This window comes from Gadus macrocephalus, chromosome 13, assembly GCF_031168955.1.
Source record: "Gadus macrocephalus chromosome 13, ASM3116895v1".
Taxonomy (NCBI): Eukaryota; Metazoa; Chordata; class Actinopteri; order Gadiformes; family Gadidae; genus Gadus; species Gadus macrocephalus.
Genome location: NC_082394.1, coordinates 19998402 through 20025767, shown reverse-complemented (window position 1 = coordinate 20025767; position 27366 = coordinate 19998402). Strand labels below are relative to the sequence as shown.

Sequence of the window (27366 nt, the reverse complement as noted above, 5' to 3'; positions counted from 1 at the left end):
TGTGTGTTTGCGTTTTTGCACGTGCATGTGGGGATGTGCGTGCGTGTGTTTGCGCCGGTGGCTCCAGACAGCTCTACAGAGAGGTGCAGCTGCCTGTCACGGGGGGGGGCCAATGCGTGTCCTCAGGGCTGCACTGAAGCATGCTGGTGGACGGGGATTTGGCTGGACGATGCGTCGCCGTGCCAACCGTCCTGAAATAGATCCAAGAGCCTGGGGTCCTTCGTTAGTCCCAGAGTAACGACCCCCCCCAGCATCTCTCTGATGAAATGCCAATGGTGACAATCTCTTCCGCTAGTTACAGCGCTCTTACCTTGAAGAAACTACGGAAAGTCAAATAAGAGCGTACTTCCTGCTCTCGTACGCTTCAAGGGACGAGCCTGGACACCTTTTTAACGTTTGTCCATTCCACATCCCAATCCATAGGTCATTACAGCAGTGTGACCTTAAAGACCTGTGTGTCTCTAGATCACACCAATGAATAGCCTTAGATAGAGCTGCCCCCTCTCATTCTGACTCCTTCCTATCGATCACAGGTCATTAAGCGCTGCTCCAGACATCAGGCCTACAGCCCAGGGCACAACAGCTGAGAGGGATCAGAAAACAACACAACACCCTACTGATAATTCCATGGATCTGACGCCAGACTGCCCCTACGCTCATTAACAATGCCTGCTGATTGGTGGGGCCGACGGGGTCAGGGGTCATCGTGAAGCCAGGAGCGGGTTTGGGTGCTGGGGTGGAGGTTACCTTCACTCTGAGCACTGACAAACCCCTGGCTGAGGACCTTTTCATCTGGGAAAACTTAAGGATGTGTCACTCCCTCCGATGTAAGTGGTAGCAATCAAGGCTTCAAGGGTGCAAGTGTGTAATAGTCTGGGCGTGTGTGTGCGTGTGTGCTTTCCTGCGCGAGTTGGAATGGGTTCGGTGTAAATAAAAGATGATACCAGTACCAATCCCAGTAGCCTTAGTGATCCAGATACCATGGACTATGTCATGGATAACAGTGATGTGAATGGAAGCATTAAGATGAGTTCAATACCACCACTTCCCCATCAAAATGATCTTCACAATAATAAATTTTGAAAGGTTACAAAGGATTCAAAATAGTTGTATAATAACTGAAGTATTAGTAAAAACATCAACAACATTCTCAATCCAGCCACTAGCAAGTAAGTTCTTCCTCTTAAATGATTAGCATGTCCGCCTTCCCTCGAGCAAGGCCTTCCCCGGCTGTGTCTCCTGCAGGTGGGTTCCGCTCTGCGCCGAGGGCAGGACACTGTAGCAGCTGCAGCGGCGGACCAATCAGATGTCGCTACACCAAAGAACACTTTGTGGTTTAAGGCATCAAGCAAAACCCTGCAGGGTGATTGGTTTCTAGATTGAACCGGACCGACAGCCTGTTAGGTTTACTGGAGACCTTTGCCAGAGTTTAAATGGTCTTACCTTAAAGATACGAGTACCATTCACAGCCCTGTGTGTGCGTGTGTGCATGTGTCTAATCACGGGCCTCTCTACAGGGCAGTCATGCTCAGGTTGTCTAATACGGTCTCAAAGGAATATCTTCAGGTCTCAGGAAACCTGCCCAGCGGACCAGGACCGTCAGTCAGTCAGTCAGTCAGTCAGTCAGTCAGTATCTGGCTATCAGGACTGTTTTCATGAACACGTTAGAAGAGGACTTTCAAGGCCCAACGTCAGTCAGTCAGTCCGTCCGTCCGTCCGTCCGTCCGTCCGTCAGTCAGTCAGTCAGTCAGTCAGTCAGTCAGTCTGTCAGTAACTGGCTATCAGGACTGTTTTCATGAACACGTTAGAAGAGGACTTTCAAGGCCCATGCTTTGATAGAGTAAAGTGGAGTGCTCTACATGACTCTATCTCTCTTCCTTACGTCAGCCAGTACACACACACACTTGGATTGTTTAGTTTGGCTCGTGATGTTTACATTATCACAAAGATCTCCATATTCATGGACATACACAGGACGACTTGACTTTCAAGTAACGCAATTAAACAGTGAAAGCCTTTCAAGGAAGCAGTGAGATCTAAGGAAATGTGTTTCCTCCAGTGTGAGGCTACTTTACAATATATCTGACAGTAGCAGCATATGGGGCCAAGCCAGGGGTCGGGGTCGGGGTCGGGGTCGGGGTCGGGCTCTCTCTCTCTCTCTCTCTCTCTCTCTCTCTCTCTCTCTCTCTCTCTCTCTCTCTCTCTCTCTCTCATGTCCTGTTGCGTCTCCTGGGGGTATCAAGCCAACCCAGTTCTGTCAGTGAGTGGCAGGGATCGGAGACAGCCCCTCATCTAATCCTCCCAGACCGGCCACAACTCCAATAGTGGGCAGGAGAGGGGGCTGGGATAGAGCATATACACAAGCACAAGTTTATTCTCTTAATTAATTTAAAAGAATAGAGCTGTCTCAGTATAAACTAGCTCAAATATACATTCTCTTAATTAATCTAAAATAATAGAGCCGTCTCAATATAAACTAACTCAAATATATATCAAATACATATAGATATTTGACTATATATAAAATATAGTATTAAATAAATGTATTATCAAGAATAGAGCCGTCACAACGTCGGAGCTTGCAGCGTATGAGCATTTGTAAATTGGCCTGGAAACGGCTCCTCTGGTCTGCGGATTAAGGAGCCAACGACGCTGGTCCATCACACATGAGTTGGGGGTTGGATGACACACATAATGCTTCCCAAATGTAATTACATTTTAAGGCCCGCAAGTTACAGAAGGAAAAGTAAGAAACAGACTTAGGCTATGTCACATCTTAGTTCAACTGTGGGGAACAGGTTGACGGTCTTTCTATAGAAAACTTCATAAAATAACTTCATCCTGTGGAAGTTTAGATTAATCATTTCGAAGTCATCAACAACCATTCTCTTTATACGCCCAGTAGGGCCTTCCAACACACACGCACGCACCTACACATCTCACCGTTACAGTTAAGATTAATAAAAGTAAGCTTAATTTAACCACATTGTGTGTAAAGCCCACTGATGTGGAATGGGGCAGTCCAGAGTTGATTTAACATCACGGTATTGACACCATATCCGGACGGAACAGCGGAGCGCACTTGAAGGCACTGGATAAATCTGTTGGTTTGCGCGCATCAAGCACTCCACACCCACCCAACGTCGTCAGACCGCCGTTACAACCGACCCCTCCAGGTTAAAGACACCCACCGTCCTGCAGACCCCGGTGACGAAAAAGAACACCGTCCGACAGACCCCCGTTACAAACGACCCCGATGTTAGAGGCATGTGGTCACAATATAAAGCTTAGCGACGTTAGACCACGCCGGGTAGCCTAACAACGAAACAATCACTAAGGCTTCGTGACTAATAATATCTTAATTTCTCCATTCTGGACGTAGGCCTCCTTAAAAGAAAGATATACTTAATAAATACAATTCCAATGCTGGACATTGCGCTTCTTACCTGCACGACACGGTGATCTCTATCTTGGTGGCAGGCACGGTGGAGGTGAGCGGGTCGAAGTCCCCGATGGTGGCCATGGCCAGTTTCAAACCAGTTCACTATTCCAAGTTAAAGCAAAACACCTCGGCGCTACTTTGCAGCTGTCATTTGTTTGGCAGATTGTTTCCTCCACTTATGAGCAGGGCCGTTAAAACGCCTGGTCAGGACAGCAGACCTGAGGACGAACTGGAGGCATTCCGCACCGAGGTGTGTGGAGGAGGAGGCTTCATTCATCCTCAGATGGTAGGCGAAGCTCTAACCGCGAACCCACGGCTTCCCTGGTCTGGCAATTCATCTGGTCGGCCGGCAGGTGGGGGTAGAGAGCCGGACAGGTGTGGGTAGAGCGCGGGACAGGTGCGAGGGCGGTAAGCCTACTGACGACTCGATCCGCGTCCTTTCCCCGACATAGCAGGGGTAGCACCACAAATAACATCCATAATTTAGTTCTGCATAAAACGACTGTACGATGGCACCCATAACATGTGTAATAAATGATATATCATATATAACTATCATACATATATTCAAGAGCCATTTTTGTGTTCACTTCTTTATTAACAATTAGCCCCTACCTCTCAGCTCACCTTTGAATGTAGCCGGAAAACACTGCGAACAATTAAGGGCAATTTAATAACAAAATGTCAAAATTATTTAAAAATATACAAAGCGAAAAGGTCTCAACAACGACAACATGACAATGAGTACAGCGTTTAAAAATAAAATCTCAAAGACAACAAATCATAAAAGAAAAACATAGAATAATCTTAAAACCAGTGGAAAAACAAAGGAAACTCTAAAGGCCTCGACAACCAAGTTGATGATGAAGAATAAAGGTTTTGTAGAACCAACGGGAGGATTACAGCCTGCTGGTACCTGGTCCAGACACTAAACCAGTTTGTAGAACCAACAGGAGAATCAGCCTGCTTGTTCCAGACATCCCAACAGAGCAGATATACCTAGTGCAGACATCTATCAGACATAGACAGGGACATCCATCCATTCTTTTGAAACTGAGCTTTTCTATGATATACTTCATACAAAAGAGAATTTTGTCCAAAAGACATATAGACAAAGAAATGCCTTTTGTATAAAACGGTGTTGCCAGATGATAAGCATATCCGCGTGTGTGAGCTTTCATATTTAAGAGTTTTGAAGTATTAAAGAAGTGTGACGTCCCCAAGTTAAATAACCGATCCATCAACACTTTAAATACAATTATTTCAGAACTTTTCTCTGTGATTTTACTTATTAGAGAATGCATGATAAAAGGGGCCTTAATGCATGATATATTTAAAGCAAACATTCAACCCTACCACACATACATTGAAAAACAACTTAAAAAGGGAAATCTAAGAGTTGACGGGTTCATTCCCCATTCCAAACTGAAGACGTGAAAGTGGCGTTAGAAGCGGTGGTTGTTCAATCCTTGTGTTGTGCTGAAGCCAGATCACAAACCTCAGCTAGTTTAAAACCCACAAGGGAGGATGCATCGTGTTCTTCCTGAATCCCTCTTCCCCCGTTAATGATCTGCTACCCAATTATTGAGACGATGAGCCAACATAACGACCTGTGGCCCCGTCAGTGACAGGATGATTATACCCAACGCCAATGGAGGACTCTTGTTGAAGGAAGGTGTAATACGTCTGTCCTCAGCCTCACAGTAGAGCTGCTGAGAAGAAAGGCACCAAGATCCTGAGGTGGAGCGATGTTAGCAAACGCATATTGATAATGAACCGATATAGTGATGACCTCCTCTGAGAAAGTAATGCTAGAATATCATGTCATCATCTAACAGCTCTCTCACACACACACACACACACACACACACACACACACACACACACACACACACACACACACACACACACACACACACACACACACACACACACACACACACACACACACACACACACACACCAGAGGAGCAGCCCCGCCCATGTGTGTGTAAATGATCAAAACAGAAAGTGAGCCTGGCTCCAGACCGAGGGGCCACCTGACAGCGCTCCCACAGACCACCACATGCTGTGAGACCCCTGGCTACCATGGGAACACAGTTTGGCCGTTGAAATCTTGACGTTTAATGAGGTAATCAGGGAGGGGCTCCCTGAACGAGGTGAAACCAGGTGATGCTGTCAATGACAGGATCACAACAGCAGAATTGATCTCCTCTTGATTGGACTCACGACAACAGACGTCCGCCACCAAGCCTGCTCGTACTGAACCGAACCGTCCACTAAAGCCGTTATGAAACAGTTACCTTTTCTTATTCTTTCTTTTCTTCAACGAGTGGCGTGTCCGTGTGAACACATGAAGAGCAATTGATCTCGGTGGATCGATCAGATGGACCGTCCAGATCAGTGGAGAAGAACAGCAGCACCACGAGCGACGGACGTGAGACTCGCATGAGAGGAGGATGAGAGGAGGAAGAAGGGCCTGCAGAGAGGAGGCTGTCTCGTGAAGGGGGCCACGTTCACGTCCCCTACGTGGTGACACCGTGGAGCCCCGAGGCGACACAGAGCTGCCCTGAACACACTGAACTGAAGACCCACAGGGGGACGTTTCAATGTGCAGGAGACAAATACATAAAAAAACTCAAAATATAAGAAAGAGCCTTTTAAATGTAATTAAAAGGATGAACAAAAAATTAATCAGAATAAAAAAATAAACATTTCAGCCCCAGAATCGAATAAATCTTTTTTGGCACTTTAATGCGAAATGTCCGGAGCAGTTAGGGCGTATCAGCTGAGCGTCAGGGGGCAACGGACGGACCGGGGAGCTGGGAGCAGCAGGAGGGGACTCAGTCACACGATGTTGTTGGTTCCCCGGAGGCCCACGCCGCGGGCAAACTGCTCCAGGAGCCCCGAGATGGCTCCGGAGGGACTGGGGGCCGACGACTTGAGGCCCACGGTGGAGCTGTAGGCGGCCAGGAAGAGCTCCCGCACCGCCTCCAGACGGGCCTGACGCTCCGACAGGAAGCCACACCTGGGGAGGGAGGGTGGGGGAGGAAGTGGCGGGGAGGGAGGGAGTAAGGCAGGGGGAGGGAGGGGAGGAGGAGATAGAGGGAGTGAGAGGGAGGGAGGAGGGGAGGGAGGAGGGAAGGGAGGGAGGGGGAGAGTGAGGGAGGGAGAAGAGGGTTTGTCAAAAAGGAAGACATATCGTATTAAAACTACAAATGTTCATCTATTCCTAAAGGTGTGTGTGATACAGAAACTACCATTGAGTCTGCTACAAGCCCAGTTTTAGTTAGTCTAATGCTTGCAGATCATTCCACTGCAACGGCCTCCGTAGGACAATTCCATTTGGGACCTTTCTCCAGCTGATTTCTGACCAACCAGGGCCTCTCTGCCCTAATTGGGTCAGGGAAGCCTTTTGCCTGTCAATCACATGCGTCCACACAGCATTGTCATAGCTGTGTCAGAGGTGTTGAGAAGGGCAATCAATTTGACTTTAGAGAAGGCCAGCCCCCCTTGCTGCCCCAGGGAGGGAGGGGCTAAAGTAGTCCACCAACTACATCACCCAATGACCATGAACCAGACCCCACCGCCAGCATGAAGCACTAGCTCCTCCCCCTCCATGACAAGGCAGCGAGCGAGTGAGTGAGCGACTTACTGACTGACTGAGTATCCATGGCGAGATCCCATCATCCATTTTTCGGAACAGAATAAGAAGACTAAAAAGAACCCCTTGCTCAGTTGCTTGGATACCGGTGTATGAAGAAAACACACAGCGTATGATCCTGATACACAGCGTTTGCCATGACACGGAACATGAGCGTTCTCCAGAAACAGCTTTGAAATGGCCAGCGCCACCTGCTCACCACCCAGCTGACACACAGACAGCAAAGAATCCTGCTGCTCACCGCTGAGCCTAGGGGATGAACCCATGTGGTGAGCGTTTCCCCTGGGAACAACCTTTAAGAACTTAGGCCCCCACCTGCCTGGAACTAATCCACCAATAGGTTCCTGATCAGACCCTCAGAGCCGCTAGCGGCCCCTACTGGCTGCATAGATCATTAAGCCGTTCTGCTGCGCTCCTGATGGCGAAAGAGGCTGTTCAACATGACTGGAGGGCTTTGTAACAGTCCAAAGAAGCCCTCATGTGGAAACCCTCTATAGATTTGATGCGTCATTACAAAAGGTCAATTGTAGAGGATTTACTTCAATTTCCCCCTTTTTAGGGGGAGAGTAAAGGCTACATTTTCAGACCTCAGTAACGTTTACCATTTCACTTTATAATTGAATGCTGCATGATGATCAATCATTCAGCCAAATTAAATGGCCAAACGTGAAGGGGACGTTCCATAGCTCCCAGTGGAGGTTAGAAACACACCACTGAGGCTGGCCTGAGCTTCACACGAAGCTTGTCCTCTCGATGCCAGACCTAAACTCCACACCTCATGGCAGCACCAGGTCTGGAGGGGAAGTGTGATGTGCACGGTGGCTTCATGAACACAGGCCTGAGCCTCACCATATCTTCACACATCCAGAACAAGGTCCATGACACAGGGGCCACACCAAGGTCCATGACACAGGGGCCACACCAAGGTCCGTGACACAGGGGCCACACCAAGGTTCATGACACAGGGGCCACACCAAGGTCCCTGACACAGGGGCCACACACCCACAGCTTCTGATGATGGCATGTGATGAGCAGCGCAGCCAGTGTTCAGCTACAACAGGGGCCCACTCACATGCGCCCGCTGGGGCCCTCATCCTGGAAGCTGAAGGGGAGGGGTGGGTCGTAGGCGGCGGTGGCCACGGCGCAGGAAGAGGTGGAGGAGGCGGAGGCCGGAGGCATGAAGTGGCCGTGGTCATGGATGCTGCCGCAGCCCGACACGATCTGCCAGCTGCCGTAGTCGGTGGAGAGGGAGGAGCCGGAGCGGGGGTACTCCGCCGCTAACCTGGCCACACAAAACCATCTTTACTAGTCATCCTGCCGCTAACCTGGCCACACTAAACCATCTTTACTAGTCAACCTGCTGCTAACCTGGCCACACAAAACCACCTTTTACTAGTCATCCTACCTTCTGCTAACCATGCCACACAAAAACGTCTTTACTAGTCATCCTACCTTCTGCTAACCTGGACACACTAAACCAACCATTACTAGTCATCTTGCCTTCTGTAGCCTACTCACACACCAGGCTCTTTAGAGCCTGGTCTGGTTAGAGACCGGTCTGGTTAGAGACCGGTCTGGTAAGAGACCGGTCTGGTAAGAGACCGGTCTGGTTAGAGACCGGTCTGGTTAGAGCCCGGTCTGGTTAGAGACCGGTCTGGTTAGAGCCCGGTCTGGTTAGAGCCCGGTCTGGTTAGAGACCGGTCTGGTTAGAGACCGGTCTGGTTAGAGACCGGTCTGGTTAGAGACCGGTCTGGTTAGAGACCGGTCTGGTTAGAGACCCTCAGGGAGGACTGAGCCAGCTTCAGGCCTCATGGAACTGAGCTCAAAGCAGCAGAGCCTGAGGGAGCTTGACCCCCTGGTGGACTGGAGGTCAAAGGTCAACCGTGTTTCATATGTGGTCTCATTTGTAAAATAAATGTTGAATGTCAACGAGACCAGCCTGGTTAAATAAAGGTTAGGATTCTCAAGAGCCTTGACCCCAGCGTTCTCTGGCCCGTGGCCCTCTCAGAGCTCAGCGAGCTCTTTGATCTGGGACCTCTGCTGTAACTGTGGCCACTACTATCACAGGGATCTCTTTCAGTCTGTTGTGGGGTTTGTGCGTTTGTGTCCTTGCGGCTGACAGTTAGAGCACGTGCTTTGACTGAACACAGGTAAAACAGACCACAGCTCCAGGGTTTACCTTCTGCCAGGGACGGCCAACGGGCTGCTCCCTGCGCGCGTGATGCCCTGCTCCGATTGGTTGGAGGAGGAGGAGCTGGAAGACCGGGCCTCGCCCAGCGGGTGGTACAGGTGGTCCTCCAGGTGGGGGGGCTTACTCCACACCATTGTCTGGGGCGATGAGGTGGGGCCCTTCTTCCTGGGAGGGGGGCAGCATGTGGGGGACATGTTATGTAACGCTGACATAACATACACCAGAGGGGCCCTCACCTAGATAATAACACCTGAGGGGCCCTCACCTAGATAGTAACACCTGAGGGGCCCTCACCTAGATAGTAACACCTGAGGGGCCCTCACCTAGATAATAACACCTGAGGGGCCCTCACCTAGATAAAAACACCTGAGGGGCCCTCACCTAGATAGTAACACCTGAGGGGCCCTCACCTAGATAATAACACCTGAGGGGCCCTCACCTAGATAATAACACCTGAGGGGCCCTCACCTAGATAGTAACACCTGAGGGGCCCTCACCTAGATAGTAACACCGGGGCCCCTCCGGTGTTAGGGTAGTTCATTTTTTGCGTTTAAGATACTGTGATTTCTTACCGACGATCCATGGCTGCCTTTGTGAATGCCGGCACACATCAAATGATCGATTTTTGTTTCATACCACCCACAGATAATTCGACCATGAGTTATTCACATCCCTAATAACAACACTTGATGGAAAGCACCATAGATAGTAGGGGTGTAACGATACATGTATTCGTACTGAACCGAATCGGTACGGACGTCACCGTTCGGTGCATGGATTTACACAGAGAATACACGGTATAAATTAAATAAAACTGGCGTGCGAATTAATTAATGTAATGTAGAACTAATGTTAGAAACGCGAGTTCTTCAGGGACAACTATTGGCGCGTTTCCACCGGAGGGTGCGGGTCGGTTCAGTTCGCTAAGGTGCGGCACGTATCGCGTTTCCACCGCCGAAAGTGGGTGTGACCCGGAGTCAGCCGTACTCGTCTCGCTTTACTCCTCTGTTGAGGTAGTCTACTGAGGAGCCTGAAAGGGTGCCGGCAAGTTCGAGCTACACACGTCCTCCGTTGATTGGTCGATAGAATCGCACTTCCGTGAGACAGGGGGATAATAACAAACAGACACATTATCCGCGAGGAATTTCTGCGACGAAAGCTTAGTTTACTGAAGAAAATGTCCCACAAAAGTTTGCCTTCCTTCTTGGACGTCCTACATTGTTGATCTTTGTCCATTGTGCGCGTTCATCTTTTCTCTTGGAAATATTAGCAGGCTACATGAGGTCACAATGCTAACATAGCTGCCACGGCTATCGCCATCCGGTTTAAACCCCCCCCTACCATAAGGTCACTGTCGGCGGTGGAAACGCAAGCCGTATCTGAGCTGAGACAAACCGCACCTTCACTACCCCACCAAGCCGCACCGAACTGACCCGCACCCTCCAGTGGAAATGCGCCAAAATTCTGTCAGAAATAAGACATGCTGCGTTTTCAGTCTGGAGATGATGTGGGGCCTACTTATTGTTAACTTTTTACATTTTAGATTACACAGTTCAGGCTGTTGCAGCAAGCTCAGGGGAGAGACTGTATGACACTAGGCGGTACAACCTGAGACATGCACACTAAAAAAGAACTGCCTTCTGCATTTTAGTTTTTTCTTTTCCCTCCATTGTACCGAACTCGAACCGAACCGTGATGTCTGAACCGAGGTATGAACCGAACCGTGACTTCAGTGTACCGTTATACCCCTTATAGATAGTAACACCTGATGGACAGCACCCTAGATAGTAACACCTGGTGGACGAAACCCGAGATAATAACACCTGGTGGACGAAACCCTAGATAATAACACCTGATGGACAGCACCCTAGATTATAACACCTGATGGACAGCACCCTAGATAATAACACCTGATGGACAGCCCCCTAGATTATAACACCTGATGGACAGCACCCTAGATAATAACACCTGATGGACAGCCCCCTAGATTATAACACCTGATGGACAGCCCCCTAGATTATAACACCTGATGGACAGCAACACAAAGGGTCGGTCTAGATTGAACAATGGTCAGGGAAACGTGGTGTGTTTTCCACTGTGTGTGTGTTTTCCACTGTGTGTGTGTGTGTGTGTGTGTGTGTGTGTGTGTGTGTGTGTGTGTGTGTCTACCTGGGATGCAGCTCGGCCACGTCGGTGGTAAGGCTGGAGGCTCCGCCCCCGGCCACGCCCCCTCCCGTCTCCTCGGTGATGAGGGAGAAGTCGCTGCTCAGGCTGGTCACGCTGCCGCGATCCCTGGACTCTGTGCACCATCACAACACACAGCATCAGGACCCCCCTACTTAATCTCACACCTTCTAGATCCATCTTATCCTCCCCCCTTCTAAATATACTGCTCCACACTGCTGCTAACACATGCATCAGTGCACAGGCAACAATTAAAAGACTCACATGCTAGGGTTGAGCATGTGTCAAATTACAGATAAACAAAGTGGCAATTCAGCAATGTACGCTTGAGCAAGAGCATTTTGTCCAAGAACATTAAAGGTTTGCAGACAACCTGTGTTTTATTTAGTTTCTGGATTTAACCATTTCATCAGGGCACTCTATCAATGATGCTGAGGAGGCCCCGAGGGCCATTCATCTACCCCCCCCACCCCCCCCCCACTGAGGGACCCACTTACTTAACTGGCAGAGGTCATCTACAGTGAAATCATTGTCTTTGAAGTGGGAGTTCTTCCTTCTACGGACACACACACACACACACACACACACACACACACACACACACACACACACACACACACACACACACACACACACACACACACACACACACACACACACACACACACACACACACACACACAGATGAAAAAACACCAGAAAGAGGCTATGCATATCTATGAGGGAGAATGAGGCAAGAGAAACAGAACTATTGTTCACCCAGACCTATTCCATGGTGGGTTACATAAGCCTGGTTCTCCATGAAATAGCAGATTGATCAGACTTGTGTGAAGGAGATGGAGGGCAGCAGGAAAAGGGCGGACCTACCTGGGCTTCCTAATGGCAGAGAACTTCTCTGAGACAATGTGCTTCAAAAAATTGAAGCAAAAGAAGAAGATCTAAAGTGGGAAAGACAAACAGGAGAGAAGCAGAGATTGTTCAGCCCACACCATAACGCTTCAATAAGATGAGACCTCAGACATCCAGCATGAAGCAATACCAAATATTATCAATCCTCCATTCTGATTGGTCAATAATGGCGATTGACCAATCAGAATGGAGTGGGGATGATATATATTATGATATATTATGAAATATTATTTCACATATATAACATTCAGCAGCCTGTTATTTGGGTTTAGCAGACAGCTGCTATGAATAACAAATTGTCGCTATGGATACTTGTTACTCGCAATTGACAATCTAACAGACATTTTTTGAGTGGAAGCAATGAAATCCTTTTGTTTGTTCTACATTGTGAGAAGAATTGACCACTTAGTCTCTATGTAATAAGGGCCAACAGGGCCGCTCTGCAGGTTGTTGGGTCCGGCCCCGTCTTCTTTATCCCCCATGATGAGCGGTTCGCTGCTATAAAGGATGGGGGTCCACATCCAGGCTCATGGATTGACCATCGATCCTCCCCCTCATCAGTAATCCCTATCCCAGAGCTCGGGGCAAATGTTTTCTGAATCATTGCATGGCAGGGCAGATCCTCTGTAGAATCACAAGCGTTTCCACACCCGGGATCGGCCTTTAGTCGGTTCAGCGGAGAAGTCGCTATGCTGTTTCATCTTTCATTTGGTTCAAACAGGACTTTGTCGAGCGAACCGAACAACCTAGAAACACTTCTCTGCTGAACCCATCGCTGGTATAGTTGACCCAAGACCCCTTCAAACTCCAACAGACCTCATCCGGACAATAATAAAAGAGCATTGTGGCATGAGGGGGCGTGGCTCAGAGCTGGCTGCAGACAGGGGGCGGGGCCGATGCTCAGTGGGGGGTGAGCTTAATGAGGCGACTATAAATACTCATGTGTTGCACTTTCGCCCACAGTGACCTCGGCTTCACGCTGGACTGGCCCAGCGACGGTCAGCACCCAAGCAGCGCTGCTAAAGAGCATTGGTGAATTGTTCCAATATACATCATACCATGTATGACTTATTGTTTATTATTAGTTAAGGCTAAAGTACCGGCTCCCTATAGTCAGATCACACCTTGAGCGTTTTAATGTAGGAGTATACCGTAGCAGTCTGTTACCATTAGTAGTTACAGCTTTTTCATATAGGAGCAGTGTTGTGCCTGAACGCGTTCATTGAACGATAGTTCATGAACTCGTTCATATTTTGGGCGAACGTGAATTGAACGTACTGTATTACACCCTGATGAACGTTACTGTGAACTCGTTCATTCTGGTGTCTGTGAACGGCACACTCACTTGGTTTAACTTCGTTCAATATGGGGGTTATTTGGTTATCAACATGCCGGATGCGCGCGCAGAACGCCGTGTTGTTTGACCGGTTGCCATAGTTATCTCCGTGTGGTTGATTTGCAGTTGCAGTGTTGTCAGCTTACTGTTACATTAAACTGTAATCAGAAAACGCGGTTATATGCTATAGACCCTATAGTATCTGTCGTATAAAGGCTGAGACGAATTTCAAATTATAAATATGTACACTTTATGTTGAAAGTATAGACCGTCGCGATTCCCATTGAAACGAATGGCGCTGTGATTATTCTTCAAAACGAGAGCTGTTAAATTGTGAAAAAATAATTAAACTGTAATCAGACAACACAGTTATATGCTATAGACCCTAGAGTATCTGTGGTATAAAGGCTAAGATGAATTTCATATTATAGATATGTACAATCCATAAGTTAGTTCTCTGGCTCATAGGACTAGAATGCCTCCTAGAATCATTGCTTGTTGGCCGGAAACGGAAAGGGGGGCTGTTTACGTTTGGTTGTAGTCTTTTCGCTCGGTTCTCCAACTCAACAGTAGGGCTAGAACCGAGCGAAAAGACTACAACCAAACGTGAACACCCCCCCTTTCCGTTTCCGGCCAACGAGCAATGAGTCTTCCAACAGAAATCAATGGGATTTACAAAATGCGCTAAATGTGCAATAAAACACGATATAAACTGTAGTTCGCTACGATACTTGATTAACCACTCTATTTTATCCTAGACAAACTACAAAGGGGCCTCAATGTTCAAAATACTGGAAAAAAATAATAGCTTACATCAACATATTGAAAAAAATAAATATGAACTAGTTAATTTTTTGGAACTGTGAACCTAGTTCAAAATTTTGAATTATGAACGTTTAACTCCGGTAGTTCATTTTAAAATTTGTGAACTGAACTTGGAACTAGTTCACGTAGAAAATCAACTTTCCCAACACTGTATAGGAGTATATTACCATAGCAGTCTGTTACCATTAGCAAAACTTTTTGATGTAGGAGGAATATATTACTGTAGCAGTCTGTTACCATTAGTCCATCTTTTTGATATAGGAGTATATTACCGTAGCAGTCTGTTACCATTAGTCCATCTTTTTGATATAGGAGGAGTATATTACTGTAGCAGTTTGTTACCATTAGTCCATCTTTTAAATATAGGAGTATATTACTGCATTAGTCTGTTACCATTAGTCCATCTTTTAGATATAGGGGTATATTACTGTAGCAGTCTGTTACCATTAGTCCATCTTTTTGATATAGGAGGAGTTTATTACTGTAGCAGTCTGTTACCATTAGTCCATCTTTTTGATATAGGAGTATATTACTGTATTAGTCTGTTACCATTAGTCCATCTTTTAGATATAGGAGTATATTACTGTAGCAGTCTGTTACCATTAGTCCATCTTTTAGATATAGGAGTATATTACTGTAGCAGTCTGTTACCATTAGTCCATCTTTTAGATATAGGAGTATATTACTGTAGCAGTCTGTTACCATTAGTCCATCTTTTAGATATAGGAGCATATTACTGTAGCAGTCTGTTACCATTAGTCCATCTTTTTGATATAGGAGTATATTACTGTAGCAGTCTGTTACCATTAGTCCATCTTTTAGATATAGGAGTATATTACTGTAGCAGTCTGTTACCATTAGTCCATCTTTTAGATATAGGAGTATATTACTGTAGCAGTCTGTTACCATTAGTCCATCTTTTAGATATAGGAGTATATTACTGTAGCAGTCTGTTACCATTAGCACAGCTTTTAGATATAGGAGGAGGAATGGTTGGAGGTTCAGAGGGCACTCACCTCCTCCCCCTTGGAGAGTCGATCAGGCAGCATGTGGCTGCAGAGGAAGCAGAGCAGGAGGGATGAGAACCAGGAAGAGGGAACACATGATTCAACCCAGCATGGAGAACATACCAATAGTCATCAGGCAAAACAATTAGACAACAACCCACGGTGCAATACAACATACTATTCAAGCAATAAAATCATTTTAAATCCATAAAATCTTTACATAAATCATAATTTTGTGTAAAATGGTTGATTGTTTTGTAAGTAGCGTATAATCAGCAGGTTCATGAGCAGCAAGCCGATATGAACCTTGAAATAAATCCTTAATAAATGTTTTATTCTGTGATAGTGACCAGAACACTGTACATTATCCCTTCCAGACTTATTGTTTATGAATATTGATGTCCTCTTTGTTCATATTTATTTAATTACAATTGCTGGGGGAGACAGGGAGAGAAAGAGCGAGACAGAGCGCTAGAGAGAGCGAGAACAAGAAAGAGGGAGAGGGAGCGAAAGAGAGCGAGAGAGCAAGATGTAGGTTACATTTTTAGCTACTCTTTTTCTGATGAACTGAAGCTGGCGAGCGCTTGAACTGAAACACCTAGTTAAGAGGAGCTACACATTCATCACCGACGGAGAGACAGAAAGAAATGAGAGACCAACAGGACGATTTATAGATGGGCTAAAACTCTCTCTCTCTGCTCTGTGAAAGAAATCAGGACATGCTCTCTCCTTGTCTCTCACTCGCACTCTGAATTACTTATCCCACAGACCAACATCGGCTGGTTCATCAGGCCTTGTGCAGCTCTGCGAGTGGAGCACCATGCAGAGCTGTCTGTCTGTCTGTGTGTGCGTGCGTACCCGAAGAGGAACCAGTCATAGGCGATGGTCAGGTACAGGATTTCCGCTGGCTGAAGGCTGGCATGAACAGCACCATCCTGGGGTGAAGGAAGGCAAAATAACGTGAATATGAAATATTTCATTCCTTTAAACGTGTCCGGCGTCACACGCATCCACAAAGCAACCTGCTTTGGTAAAGCAGAATTGACACGTGTTTATAAAGTTGAGGCTTGAGGTAGCATGTGGCCTGCGTGTGTTTATGAAAGAGCAGATGAAGGCTAGCCGTGAGAGGATGCTGTATGCTACAACACCAGGAGGGAGACCAGCAGGTAGGGGGAGGACAGGGAGGCTGGTGGGTGATGTGAGACACTTACCGCCCACAGGGAGAGCCTGAGCAGGGAGACAAACAGAGGCGTGCGGTCCCAGCCTGATATGCAATGCACTAGGAGACCACTCTCATCTGCAGGGACAGAGATACAAGAGACATCCCAGCCCAACGGCTTCTTAAAAACGTCAAAAACCAGTAGCCTCTGAAACACTAAATGTGTACACATGCACCAGCCTCTTGTATACTCACACTTCTGTAACAGGTAAATGCTAATTTGGATGTGTTAAAAAGCCTTTGGCCAGATGAGACGGCGCTGAAAGGTTTAAACTAGATTAAATGAAAGTAGTACATACCATCACTGTTGATGATGTGGAGCAGCAGCTTCAGGTAGTTCTGGGTCTGCACTACCAGGTCCCACGACTAGGGGGGTGTGAGAGAGTGAGTGAGGGATAGGGTAGTCAGGGTCCACAAGCATATATAACAAGGAGAGCAGATCAGGGTTGATACTGATAATATATCTATCATATATAACAAGGAGAGCATATCAGGGTTGATACTGATAATAGATCTATTCATCTTTTCATTTCTAGCATCTTAAAAAACAATAACAATAAAACAAAAGAATAAGCAGCCTTCTTCTAGAATCATGGAGTGATATTTATATTTTATATTTCTGAGATAAATGATATATATTTAAAGATATCTATACATATAGATATCTATCAATATATAGAGAGAAATATCTATATACTGTGTATATATAGGGTTAGTTGTGTGTGTGTGTGTGTGTGTGTGTGTGTGTGTGTGTGTGTGTGTGTGTGTGTGTGTGTGTGTGTGTGTGTGTGTGTGTGTGTGTGTGTGTCTAAAGACTCACCTGGTATTCGGTCCAGTCAATGTTCAAGTTGGGAGTAAAGCATGTGGGGATCGTCAAAGGAGCGTCCACATAGTCCTGATGGGAAAGAGTCAGGGTTAGTCTAGCACAAGTTAAGTGTTAGGGTTAGCCTGACACCAGTGAAGAGTTAGGGTTAGCCAAACACCAGTGAAGAGTTAGGGTTAGCCAAACACCAGTGAAGAGTTAGGGTTAGCCAAACACCAGTGAAGGGTTAGGGTTAGCCAAACACCAGTGAAGAGTTAGGGTTAGCCAAACACCAGTGAAGAGTTAGGGTTAGCCAAACACCAGTGAAGAGTTAGGGTTAGCCAAACACCAGTGAAGAGTTAGGGTTAGCCAAACACCAGTGAAGAGTTAGGGTTAGCCAAACACCAGTGAAGAGTTAGGGTTAGCCAAACACCAGTGAAGAGTTAGGGTTAGCCAAACACCAGTGAAGAGTTAGGGTTAGCCAAACACAAGTGAAGGGATAGGTTAGGGTAAGCTTGACACCAGTGAAGAGTCTGATATAGTGCTGAGTAAGGGTTAGCCTAACTAAGTGTGGGTGTCTGTGACAGATATATATGTAAGGGATAATGTGTAGAACGTCTGACATTATCGGGAAAAATAAGCCCGAACCGGACACTGACGTGAAGCGTCGGTGTCTTGCTTCGCCCTTGTCTTGCTTCGCACACACAGACAGCCCTTGCTTCGCCCTGCCCACTATACATTATCCCACTTATTACATGGCTACTTGCCAAATTGAAAAAATAACTTCACGTGTATATTTTTACTATTTTTATTTGTTACCAGAATTCGTAGTATTGATCAGCAGAGAATTAGTCCACCAAAGATGTTGACGTTGCTTAGCAACCGAGTACACTGGGATTGATAAATTACCGGACTACTTGCGGAGTGATACGAAAGAGTACCAAAAATCCACTTTCCTTCACAGCGGTCAATTATACTTAGCAACGGTGAATAAGGTGTGTGCTGCATGCAGCGCTCAACTATTGTTCTTCTGAAGTTTTATTAATTCTTTCTTCCATTATCCTTTATTATTCTCTACAAACTTAGGGACCCATCTCCTTCCTCAATTTTTCACCTAGACTTACTATATTTTATATTTTGTAAGACATTCTTTTATCTACTTTTAATTTTTATTTAATTTTTTACAACGGAAGTCAATTCTCTGACACTTTTACATTTCTGCATTTTTAACAATCTTTTGCGCTTTTCATTCAGCTGTCAATTTATTTGTTTCCAACCATTAACATTATTTTTAAATGGTTTGCATGGTCTGCTTGAGCTGCTCCCCCCGCGACCCGACCCCGGATAGGCGGATGACGATGAGGACGATGAGGATGAGGGTTTGCATGGTTACATTGTTTACTCCATTTAGACTTTTGAGCTCTGTTCAAATCCCTTCACTTGATTGAAGACATTTAACGCTTCTTTATGTCTTAATCTATGTGGCTTTATTAGAAAAAGTACTCACTATGTACTACAGGAAATGTATTTTCTAGTTATAAAATATAATTCACCTCCGGAAGTTGTGAAGGGCCCATGCAAGTGAACGGAGCATTCCACGCTATTGAGAAAAGCTGTGTAATATATATATATATATATATATATATATATATATATATATATTGTATGCGTGTGTGTACCTGATTCCAATTGAAAACCAGTCCATCGGCCATGTAGTCTCTGTCTTTGTAGTCCTTAAAGAACTCACACCCTGAAACACACAGATCAAGTTATAAAGTGTTGTAAAATTATAAAGTAAAAAAAAAAAACTAAATAGATGGCACATGAAAAACATGAAGCATAGATCTGATTCGTCAGACCCAAAGGAATACCCATTATCGAATCATATATGATCCGACGATTCATCCATTAAAGGTCCCATGGCATGCTACTTTATGGATGCTTTAATATAGGTATTAGTGGGCCCCTAAAACAGTAGTTGAAGACGTTCCCGAAATTCAGCCGAGGAGCCGAATTACAGCCACTACGAGCCAGTCGCACATTGAGATTTCCCCAAACGTGCCGTTTCGGTGTCTGTAGCTTTAATGCAAATTAGGAGGAGAGAGGCGGGTCAAGGAAGAGGGTGGGGGTGTGGCCCTGAGCAGCTTGGGGCCACGGTACCATGCGCTCTGTTTACAGTGGATATATCGCAATGGCGAGGCGCACAGTCTTTGGCCGTGTTCTGTAAATATTCTAGAACACTCCGGGTGCTCTGGCGGGAGTCCTGGAGCTCTATATCTAAATGATAACATATTATACTTAAGCAATAGATCACGACAGGCTGTGGTATGTGCTCATTATACCACTGTTAAGGGGCGTTGTCTGGCCCCGACGCGCAGCGGAGGGCCGGCAACCCCCTTCACAGTGGTATAATGAGCACATACCACTGACTGAAGTGATCTATTGCTTTTATACAACGGTTACTATTATGGCAAAACGAAAGTCATAGACACACTACATTTAAAAAAAAACAACAAGAAAGTCAAAGTAGCTGTTTTATTAAAGAATACAAAAAAGTAGTCACTCCTGGCTGCCTTCAAAATGCACGACGGTCGCTATGCAACACACTTTAGCGTCCCTCCGAAAGAAGGCTCGGCTAGAGCGGTTCGCCGGCAATTTATCCTATGGAGCAGTTCACTCGCCGTGTGTCTAAGCTTCCGTTAGTCTCTCCATCGCCTTGCTCACTCCCGGAGTAACAACATTTACACCCTCTCCATCATCCAACATATGTTTTACTTTGTAACCGTTTCTCCTTCCAGGCGCGGAGTGATATGCAAACTTTCACAAAATGATCGGGCGTCATAGCAGTTATGTATACGCTCATTATACAACAGTTGGGAACCAATCAGATCGCTGGATTTAGGCCCCCCGTTGTATAAATATATATATATATCATATTATGTATATTATCACGGCCAAAAGCTTTGTGCACCTCGCCATTGCGATACATCCACCGCTCATGGCTCTTAAAGGGGATGGGAGCTGGCACTCTCATTGGTTTATTGCACGTTACACCCAAACCACACCTACGGGTAATTAGGCTACTTCAGACCAAACATTTTTTCGATTTTTACGTCATTTATCCGCTGGTAAAATAGCAACATCGCCATAGAACCGCCTACAAAGCTACTTGCGTTTGGCGCTTCTCACTAGCGTTTCAGACCTTTCAAATAGGGCCCTTAGACTTTGAGAGGTGACGTTCAATAAATGATTTTCTATCAAAGATTATAACCAGCAAAGATTGAAGGTCAGGTCTAATGCAATGCTTTTTGGGGTTGTGATGGTTGCGGGAATGAGGAAATGTAGCTCTATCTATTATTATATTTAGTCATTAAATGAAAGACATCGTCAGACATGATTGCTCATAACCGCACAGAAGGGGGGGGGGGGGGGGGGGGGAAGGGTGATGGTTGGTCAAACCCATTTTCACGGGTATTCCTTGAGGTTGTGAGAATTAATGCAATCAGCATGCTTGAGGGAAAGATGGTTGGTCACTTTATGTTTCAGTACTGCCGTGATGGGATGGATACAAAATACAGGGATTGGTTGATATTACATGATTTGACACAGAATCCTGGGGTCCCTGATAAATGCATGAATGGATGAATTAATTAATGAATCACCTGGGTAAGGCACAGAGAGCAGGGTAAAGTCTGCATAGCGTTGGGCCTTGTCCACCTTTTCAGAGGACGTTACACTAGGAAGCGAGAGAGAGAGAGAGAGAGAGAGAGAGAGAGAGAGAGAGAGAGAGAGAGAGAGAGAGAGAGAGAGAGAGAGAGAGAGAGAGAGAGAGAGAGAGAGAGAGAGAAAACAAAAACATTGAACCGGTCAAATCCAGCCTTCTTCTAAGCATCACATGCACATGACATATGGCAACTTCAAACTTTGGGCCGTGACAGCCCAGTTAAACCCTCTCCCAAGATTCATTAACAGGATTCTAAAGGTTACACACACACACACACACACACACACACACACACACAGGAACCTCACAACAGCATTAATTAATGATCTTATGAGTAGTACAGCTACATATTCTATTGTTTAGCTTTAGCATATCGTCAAAACGATTGTATTATTTCTGTAATGTTATGGTCTATTCTATCTATCCAGTGGGAGCCATCCAAACCATATTCCCATTTGAATCTAATTAAAATAGTCTAATGTTGAGCGGCCGGGTCATATAATGACATTGTGTATATATACATTTCAAGGAATATTCTCAGCTCTTCATCAATAGCTTCTGTAATAGCACTCCTTTGTATTAAGGCCGTAGCGATGACCTGCATGAAGCTAACAAGGGCCATGATGCTGCACAAGGGTCGCTTCTCTGTGTGTGTGTGTGTGTGTGTGTGTGTGTGTGTGTGTGTGTGTGTGTGTGTGTGTGTGTGTGTGTGTGTGTGTGTGTGTGTGTGTGTGTGTGTGTGTGTGTGTGTGTGTGTGTGTGTGTGTGTGTGCTCACTTGAGGCCGAACTTGACCTTCTTGTTCTCTACCATGAGGTCACAGATGTAGCGCACAGACAGGTAGCGCAGCAGCTTGATGTCGTGGCCGCGCACCTTGTCGAAGAGCTGTGATTCACTGTTTCTGTTGGGAGCAAGACATCGAGCCAATCAGTGGTGTTTATATTCATACCAAGAAAACTAATGCTTGAACGACACAAGCAGAAGTATTGTTGTCCACATCGGCCAGAGTCGTCGTTGATGCAGTTACCTGGCAGCACTGTCCTCTTCCAAGACCTCGTCCTGTTCAGTCCACGTGTCGTCACTGCCCCCTGCAGGAGATGAACGAGAACAGCATCATCAGCCGGTAGCAAAAAAACGTTAGGGGCGTACATTCATATAGGGAGCCAAACTGGTCCTTCAGCCTCACGGGAAGAGACCCTGAGGTGATGGGAGACCTTCCCTGGAGGAGTAGCTGTGTGGTACCTGAGAAAATGTAGTTGTAGCCGGTGCGTCCGTAAAGCTCCCCCCAGCCCGCCAGCGTGGAGGACCGACAGATGTGCTGCACTCCGGTGGAAGAATAGACACATTAGTGGTTCGTAATCTGAGAATACACCTGCCTTTAAACACAGGTTTTGTAGGCTGTTATAGAGAGTATACATTTGCAGGCACTTTTTTTTTCTTTTATATAACATGAACAAAGTAAACAAATACAAAAGGATAAATACAGTATAGTTGCAAGCAACCATGACAGTGTCCCACTGTATGACCAAGAGTATGACCGACAGACGTATGACCGACAGTATGACAGAGAGTATGACTGTAGAGCAACAGTATGACCGTATGACCGAGAGTATGACCGACAGTATGACCGACATTATCATTGTATGAGCGACAATATGAGCGTCAGTATGAACGACAGCATGACCGTATGACCGACATTATGACCGTAGACTGCCACGGGCAGATTAGAGTATATTTTGAGAAAAATAGGTCTTCTGTATGTGGAGGTATGGTAATATGGCATTGGTATGCCTAAAAAACTGGTTTACCACAAGATAAAATATCAAAACAATTACCAACCATGTTTCTAAAGCATACTGTGACAAAATCCACTGTCAAGCGGAAGTTTGCGAAATTACATGTGCATCGCTTTAATGCCCAGCCTGCTTTGGAGAGATGCCTCGAATCAGAAATGCAACTTCAAAAAAATTAATCAAATTCTCTTTTCAGATATAGACTTGAAATTTGGCATGGGTATACTATGGAATCTGAGCTGAGCATATGTGTTCTACATGCAATGTTACAGCTGTTTAAACATCGGAGATATTCAACTATTTCACTCTAATATGTATATCTCTGCCATCTTGTCTATGAATATTACTGCTATCAATTTGACACAGTATAGTCCCACAGTCCCCTAGTACATCTGTGCTGAATTTGGAGCCTTTACCACTTCCGGCAACAAATCTTTTGTGTGAGGGTGTTGGTCAAGTTGGAGCCATTGCCTCAAGTTACAATGATCTTACAATATGGGTCATGCATAGTGCACTTTCCTAGTGGAAATGGCAGCCTGTTGAGTATGTTGCACTTCAAAGGCTTGTTATAGCGCCACTTATAGTAAATTTTGGCCCATCCTTTTTATCCCTACCTCATTTTATCCATACCCCTAATTGATACAAGGAACATCACTATCTTAGGGACACAAAAGAGCATAGAGGAGAAATCTTCAGGCAGGGGCTGAATGTTTTTTTCTATTCAAAACAATATCCAACTCATCGACTGGGTTTGCGCTCCACCATGGAGTGTGTGTGGTGTGTTTAGCGGGGGTAGGGTTCAGAGGGGGCTCCACACCTTGCCGTTGAAGAGGATGACCGGGCAGACGAACCTTCCTCTGCAGCGCGCCAGCTTGCTCCTGTTCACCAGGTCCTGAAGCTTACTGATCTGTACTGAGCTCTGAAACCTACAACACACACACACACACACACACACACACACACACACACACACACACACACACACACACACACACACACACACACACACACACACACACACACACACACACACACACACACACACACACACACACACACACACAGGTTGTAAAGACGTGTTCCAGTGTAGACCAGGGCAGTGTGGTTCCACTCCATGATAACTCTTTGAAAATCAGTAATGAAGGTTAAACAACTATTGATGAGAATATGTTCTTTGTATGGTAACTTCCATAAGTTTCCATGATATCTACTACACTACCCTGCAACAGAAAATGTCAGTCACCATGGCAACAGTAACTTTGCGACTTGGGAACTCGCCACAAAGCCAAACAGATATTTACAGTTTGCTAACAATTTGGCAAAATAACTGCACTCCCAAAGCTGCAACTCTAACTGAATAAAAACCCTCGTCTGAGATAGCTGCACGTAGTAACAGTGCTAAAGCAAAAACAATCAATGACCCTGGACCCTGGATAATCAGGTCCACAGTGAGGCAACATTACGCATGCTCTGCTATAGCACAAAGGTAAACAAACAGATGAGATTACATTACCTATACATAATACTTCCATTGGTTGGTTATGTCTACTTAATTCTGTTCATGTTTGTTAACTTTGTGCCGGGATACCTAAAAAGAGCATATTCAATATCAACTAGGAGTTATATATACTATTTTCAGCCTTAAGTGGAAACTTTAGGCAGCTGTGTCATCTTCACTTCCCTTTTCTAACATAAGATCCAGGTGACATGCCTGCTACTGATATAAAAATGATCTAAGCAGTAATTGCTATGTTTACGACACAAAGTTTCTGACATGATTCTGAACACCATTAAAAAACAGGTTTGACCTTCAGGTGAATAACAAAAAGCTTCTTGTGATGTGTGTTTGCTGTCTCTTACCGGTCTCTCTGAGAATCCATGCATTCATACTCCAGGTAGACTATCTGGCGGGGGTAGTGGCCGCAGACCTCTCCATTGGTGTTATGGATGACACTGTACTTGTAGTCTCTTCCAAAGAGCTCCAAGCATCGCTTCTCCACTGCGTCCACCTGATGACACATCAGAGTAACATTAGATCCATCATGAGGGCAAACTAAACGTTGTCTGCGATATTAGCTGAGTAAGTAAAGCAAATCAAACAAGCTACAAACGAAACGAAAAAATCTCACCCGAGGACTGACTTCTTTTGCTCTGTACTGTATCTTAGAAAACAAATCGATCAAATCCGCGATCTCCTCGCCCTTCTTGATCGAGAGCACTGGAGACGTGAAGCTCCCGGACGAGGAGGGTGACCCGGCCATCATTCTGCCGCGACCCCCCGTGGGCTCCAGGCGGACTGTCCCTCCTTCAAAAACCGCAGCACCGTGTACTCTGGGGCGGGAGGACCGGCCAGGCCATCCCTTCCCCGCCAGCTTCTTCCTGACTGCCCGCTTCAGGGGGGCGGGCTTTCCTCCCGAGTTCAGACCCCCTTTACACGCACCCCGTTAGCCAGCCTGTGAACCAGCAACCCCTGCCGAGTGTCAACACTGTGTGGCTAGCTGTTAGACTGGTTTGTTGCTTGTCTGTGTTAGTCTCGGTAGGATATATATTTTGTTAGCGTCAATCTAAACCCACCGCGGAACCACCCGTCCTGTCCCACATCCCAGCTCCTCAGCCCCTGTTCCCACCGCCTCAGGTCCTGGTCCTGGTTCCTCAGCACCGTAGCCCCTGGTCCTGGGTCCTGATTCCTTCGCCTCAGCACCGTAGCCCCTGGTCCTGGTTCCTCAGCCCCTGGTCCTTCTGCCTCAGCTCCTTGGCCCCCGGTCCTGGTCCAGGTCCTTCTGCCTCAGCTCCTTGGCCCCCGGTCCTGGTCCTGGTCCCTCTGCCTCCTCAGGAAACCTCCAGGACTCCTGGCCTGCTCGCGCTCACTCAATGTCACGTGCTCGTGTGGCGGGAGTAGTGACACCTGAAACGACAAGCTGCTGAACGTTCTAAGACTGACCAATAACGGCAATAACGATAATAACGGATCGATGCTGATCAGAAACAACACGACGGAGAAGTGTTGCAATCGGTGCACCGTCCCGAGGTGAGCGCGATCGGTAAACAGGAAGTTGAGAGTAACACGTGACAGGCCTCGCCCCCCTCCGGACATGACGTGTTGTTATAATTTTACGTTTATGAATCAAAACACCATCACTTATGTTTATGAATCAAAACACCATCACTTATGTTTATGAATAAAACAGGTCTTGTTTTATCACTTTCGCTTTATGAATAAAACACGTCGTGTTGTTACCATGTTATGTTTTTGAATAAAAACAAGTCTTGCGTTATCACTTTATGTTTATGAATAAAAACACTTATTTTGTAATAATTTTTATTGTTTATACGTTTATGCGAGATAATGTTATTTTGGAGGAATTTTGGAGGCCTTTCGGTAGATTTAAGAACGCACCTAGCCTTAAAACTGATTCCATGAGAAAAGCTGCAGTGGAGGCTGACGATCACGAAATGGTCCCCAAACGGACAGGGTTTGCGATCAACCAAATAAGAAATCCTCAGACACGTCCTACTACAACTGTCATCTGGTGGTAAGACAGGAAATACCTTAACCTGCAAATATGCCGTCCCACACTTCTGATCTCCCAGATTGTTTTTATTTAAAGAAGCGCGGTAATATTAAAGGTCCCATGATGGCATGCTACTTTAAGGATGCTTTAATATTGATATTAGTTTGCTCCAAACACAGTATTTGAAGTCGTTCCCGAAATTCAGCCATGGTGCAGAATTGCAGCCACTACGAGCCAGTCGCACATTGAGCTTTGATCAAAGTCTGTAGCTTTAATGAAATGAGGAGGAGAGAGGCGGGTCAAGGAGGAGGGTGGGGGTGTGGCCTTGAGCAGCTTGCAGCCACGGTACCATGCGCTCTGTTTACAGTGGATGTATTGCAATGGCGAGGCCCACACTGACTTTGGCCGTGTTCTGTAAATATTCTAGAACACTCCGGGTGCTCCGGCGGGAGTCCTTGAGCTCTATATCTAAATAATATGATATTATGCATAGATATCTACATCATATAATATATATTATCACGGCAGAAAGCTGTGTGCACCTCCAGACGATATTATGAATCTCAATCGACTGCGTCAGGTTCTCCGACGTCTCTGGTTCTGCCACTTCCACATCAATCTAAAGTAGACTGAACTGCAAGATGGAGGAGAAAGGGATTGTTGCCCGCGATTGTCTCCCGCCGGAGCCCCGATGCCGAAGCGGGCCGCGTGCTTCGCGGCGGCAACGGACAGCAGGCAGCGGGGCTCCGGTGAGAGACA

At 46.1% G+C, this 27366-nt stretch overlaps 2 protein-coding genes across 3 annotated transcripts in view; both read right to left on the bottom strand.

Annotated features, from left to right (window-relative positions):
• The window catches only part of LOC132471016 (copine-8-like), a 38091-nt gene extending 34204 nt beyond the window's left edge, over positions 1 to 3887 (bottom strand). The window contains exon 1 of the mRNA XM_060069979.1: positions 3447 to 3887. Within this exon, the coding sequence (XP_059925962.1) occupies positions 3447 to 3523 (77 nt within the window). The 5' untranslated portion in view covers positions 3524 to 3887. The remainder of the gene's footprint in view (positions 1 to 3446) is intronic.
• Positions 3888 to 4019: 132 nt separating this feature from the next.
• Positions 4020 to 26161, bottom strand: mtmr14 (myotubularin related protein 14). Of its 2 annotated transcripts, XM_060068673.1 has the most exons (20): positions 25797 to 26160; positions 25225 to 25733; positions 24956 to 25104; positions 23913 to 24021; positions 22545 to 22620; positions 22330 to 22390; positions 22081 to 22203; positions 21242 to 21315; positions 19259 to 19329; positions 17598 to 17672; positions 17077 to 17143; positions 16770 to 16855; positions 16417 to 16493; positions 15568 to 15604; positions 12349 to 12419; positions 11979 to 12037; positions 11467 to 11596; positions 9286 to 9462; positions 8179 to 8388; positions 4020 to 6470 (listed from the first exon to the last, which is right to left on the bottom strand). In XM_060068673.1, exons 2-20 carry the CDS (start codon positions 25357 to 25359, stop codon positions 6290 to 6292), a joined length of 1968 nt encoding a protein of 655 aa, XP_059924656.1. In that variant the 5' UTR covers positions 25360 to 25733; positions 25797 to 26160; the 3' UTR covers positions 4020 to 6289. The 2 variants fall into 2 exon arrangements, with proteins under 2 accessions (XP_059924656.1, XP_059924657.1); XM_060068674.1 differs by lacking the exon at positions 8179 to 8388 and having other exon boundaries at positions 25225 to 26161.
• Positions 26162 to 27366: the final 1205 nt, after the last annotated feature.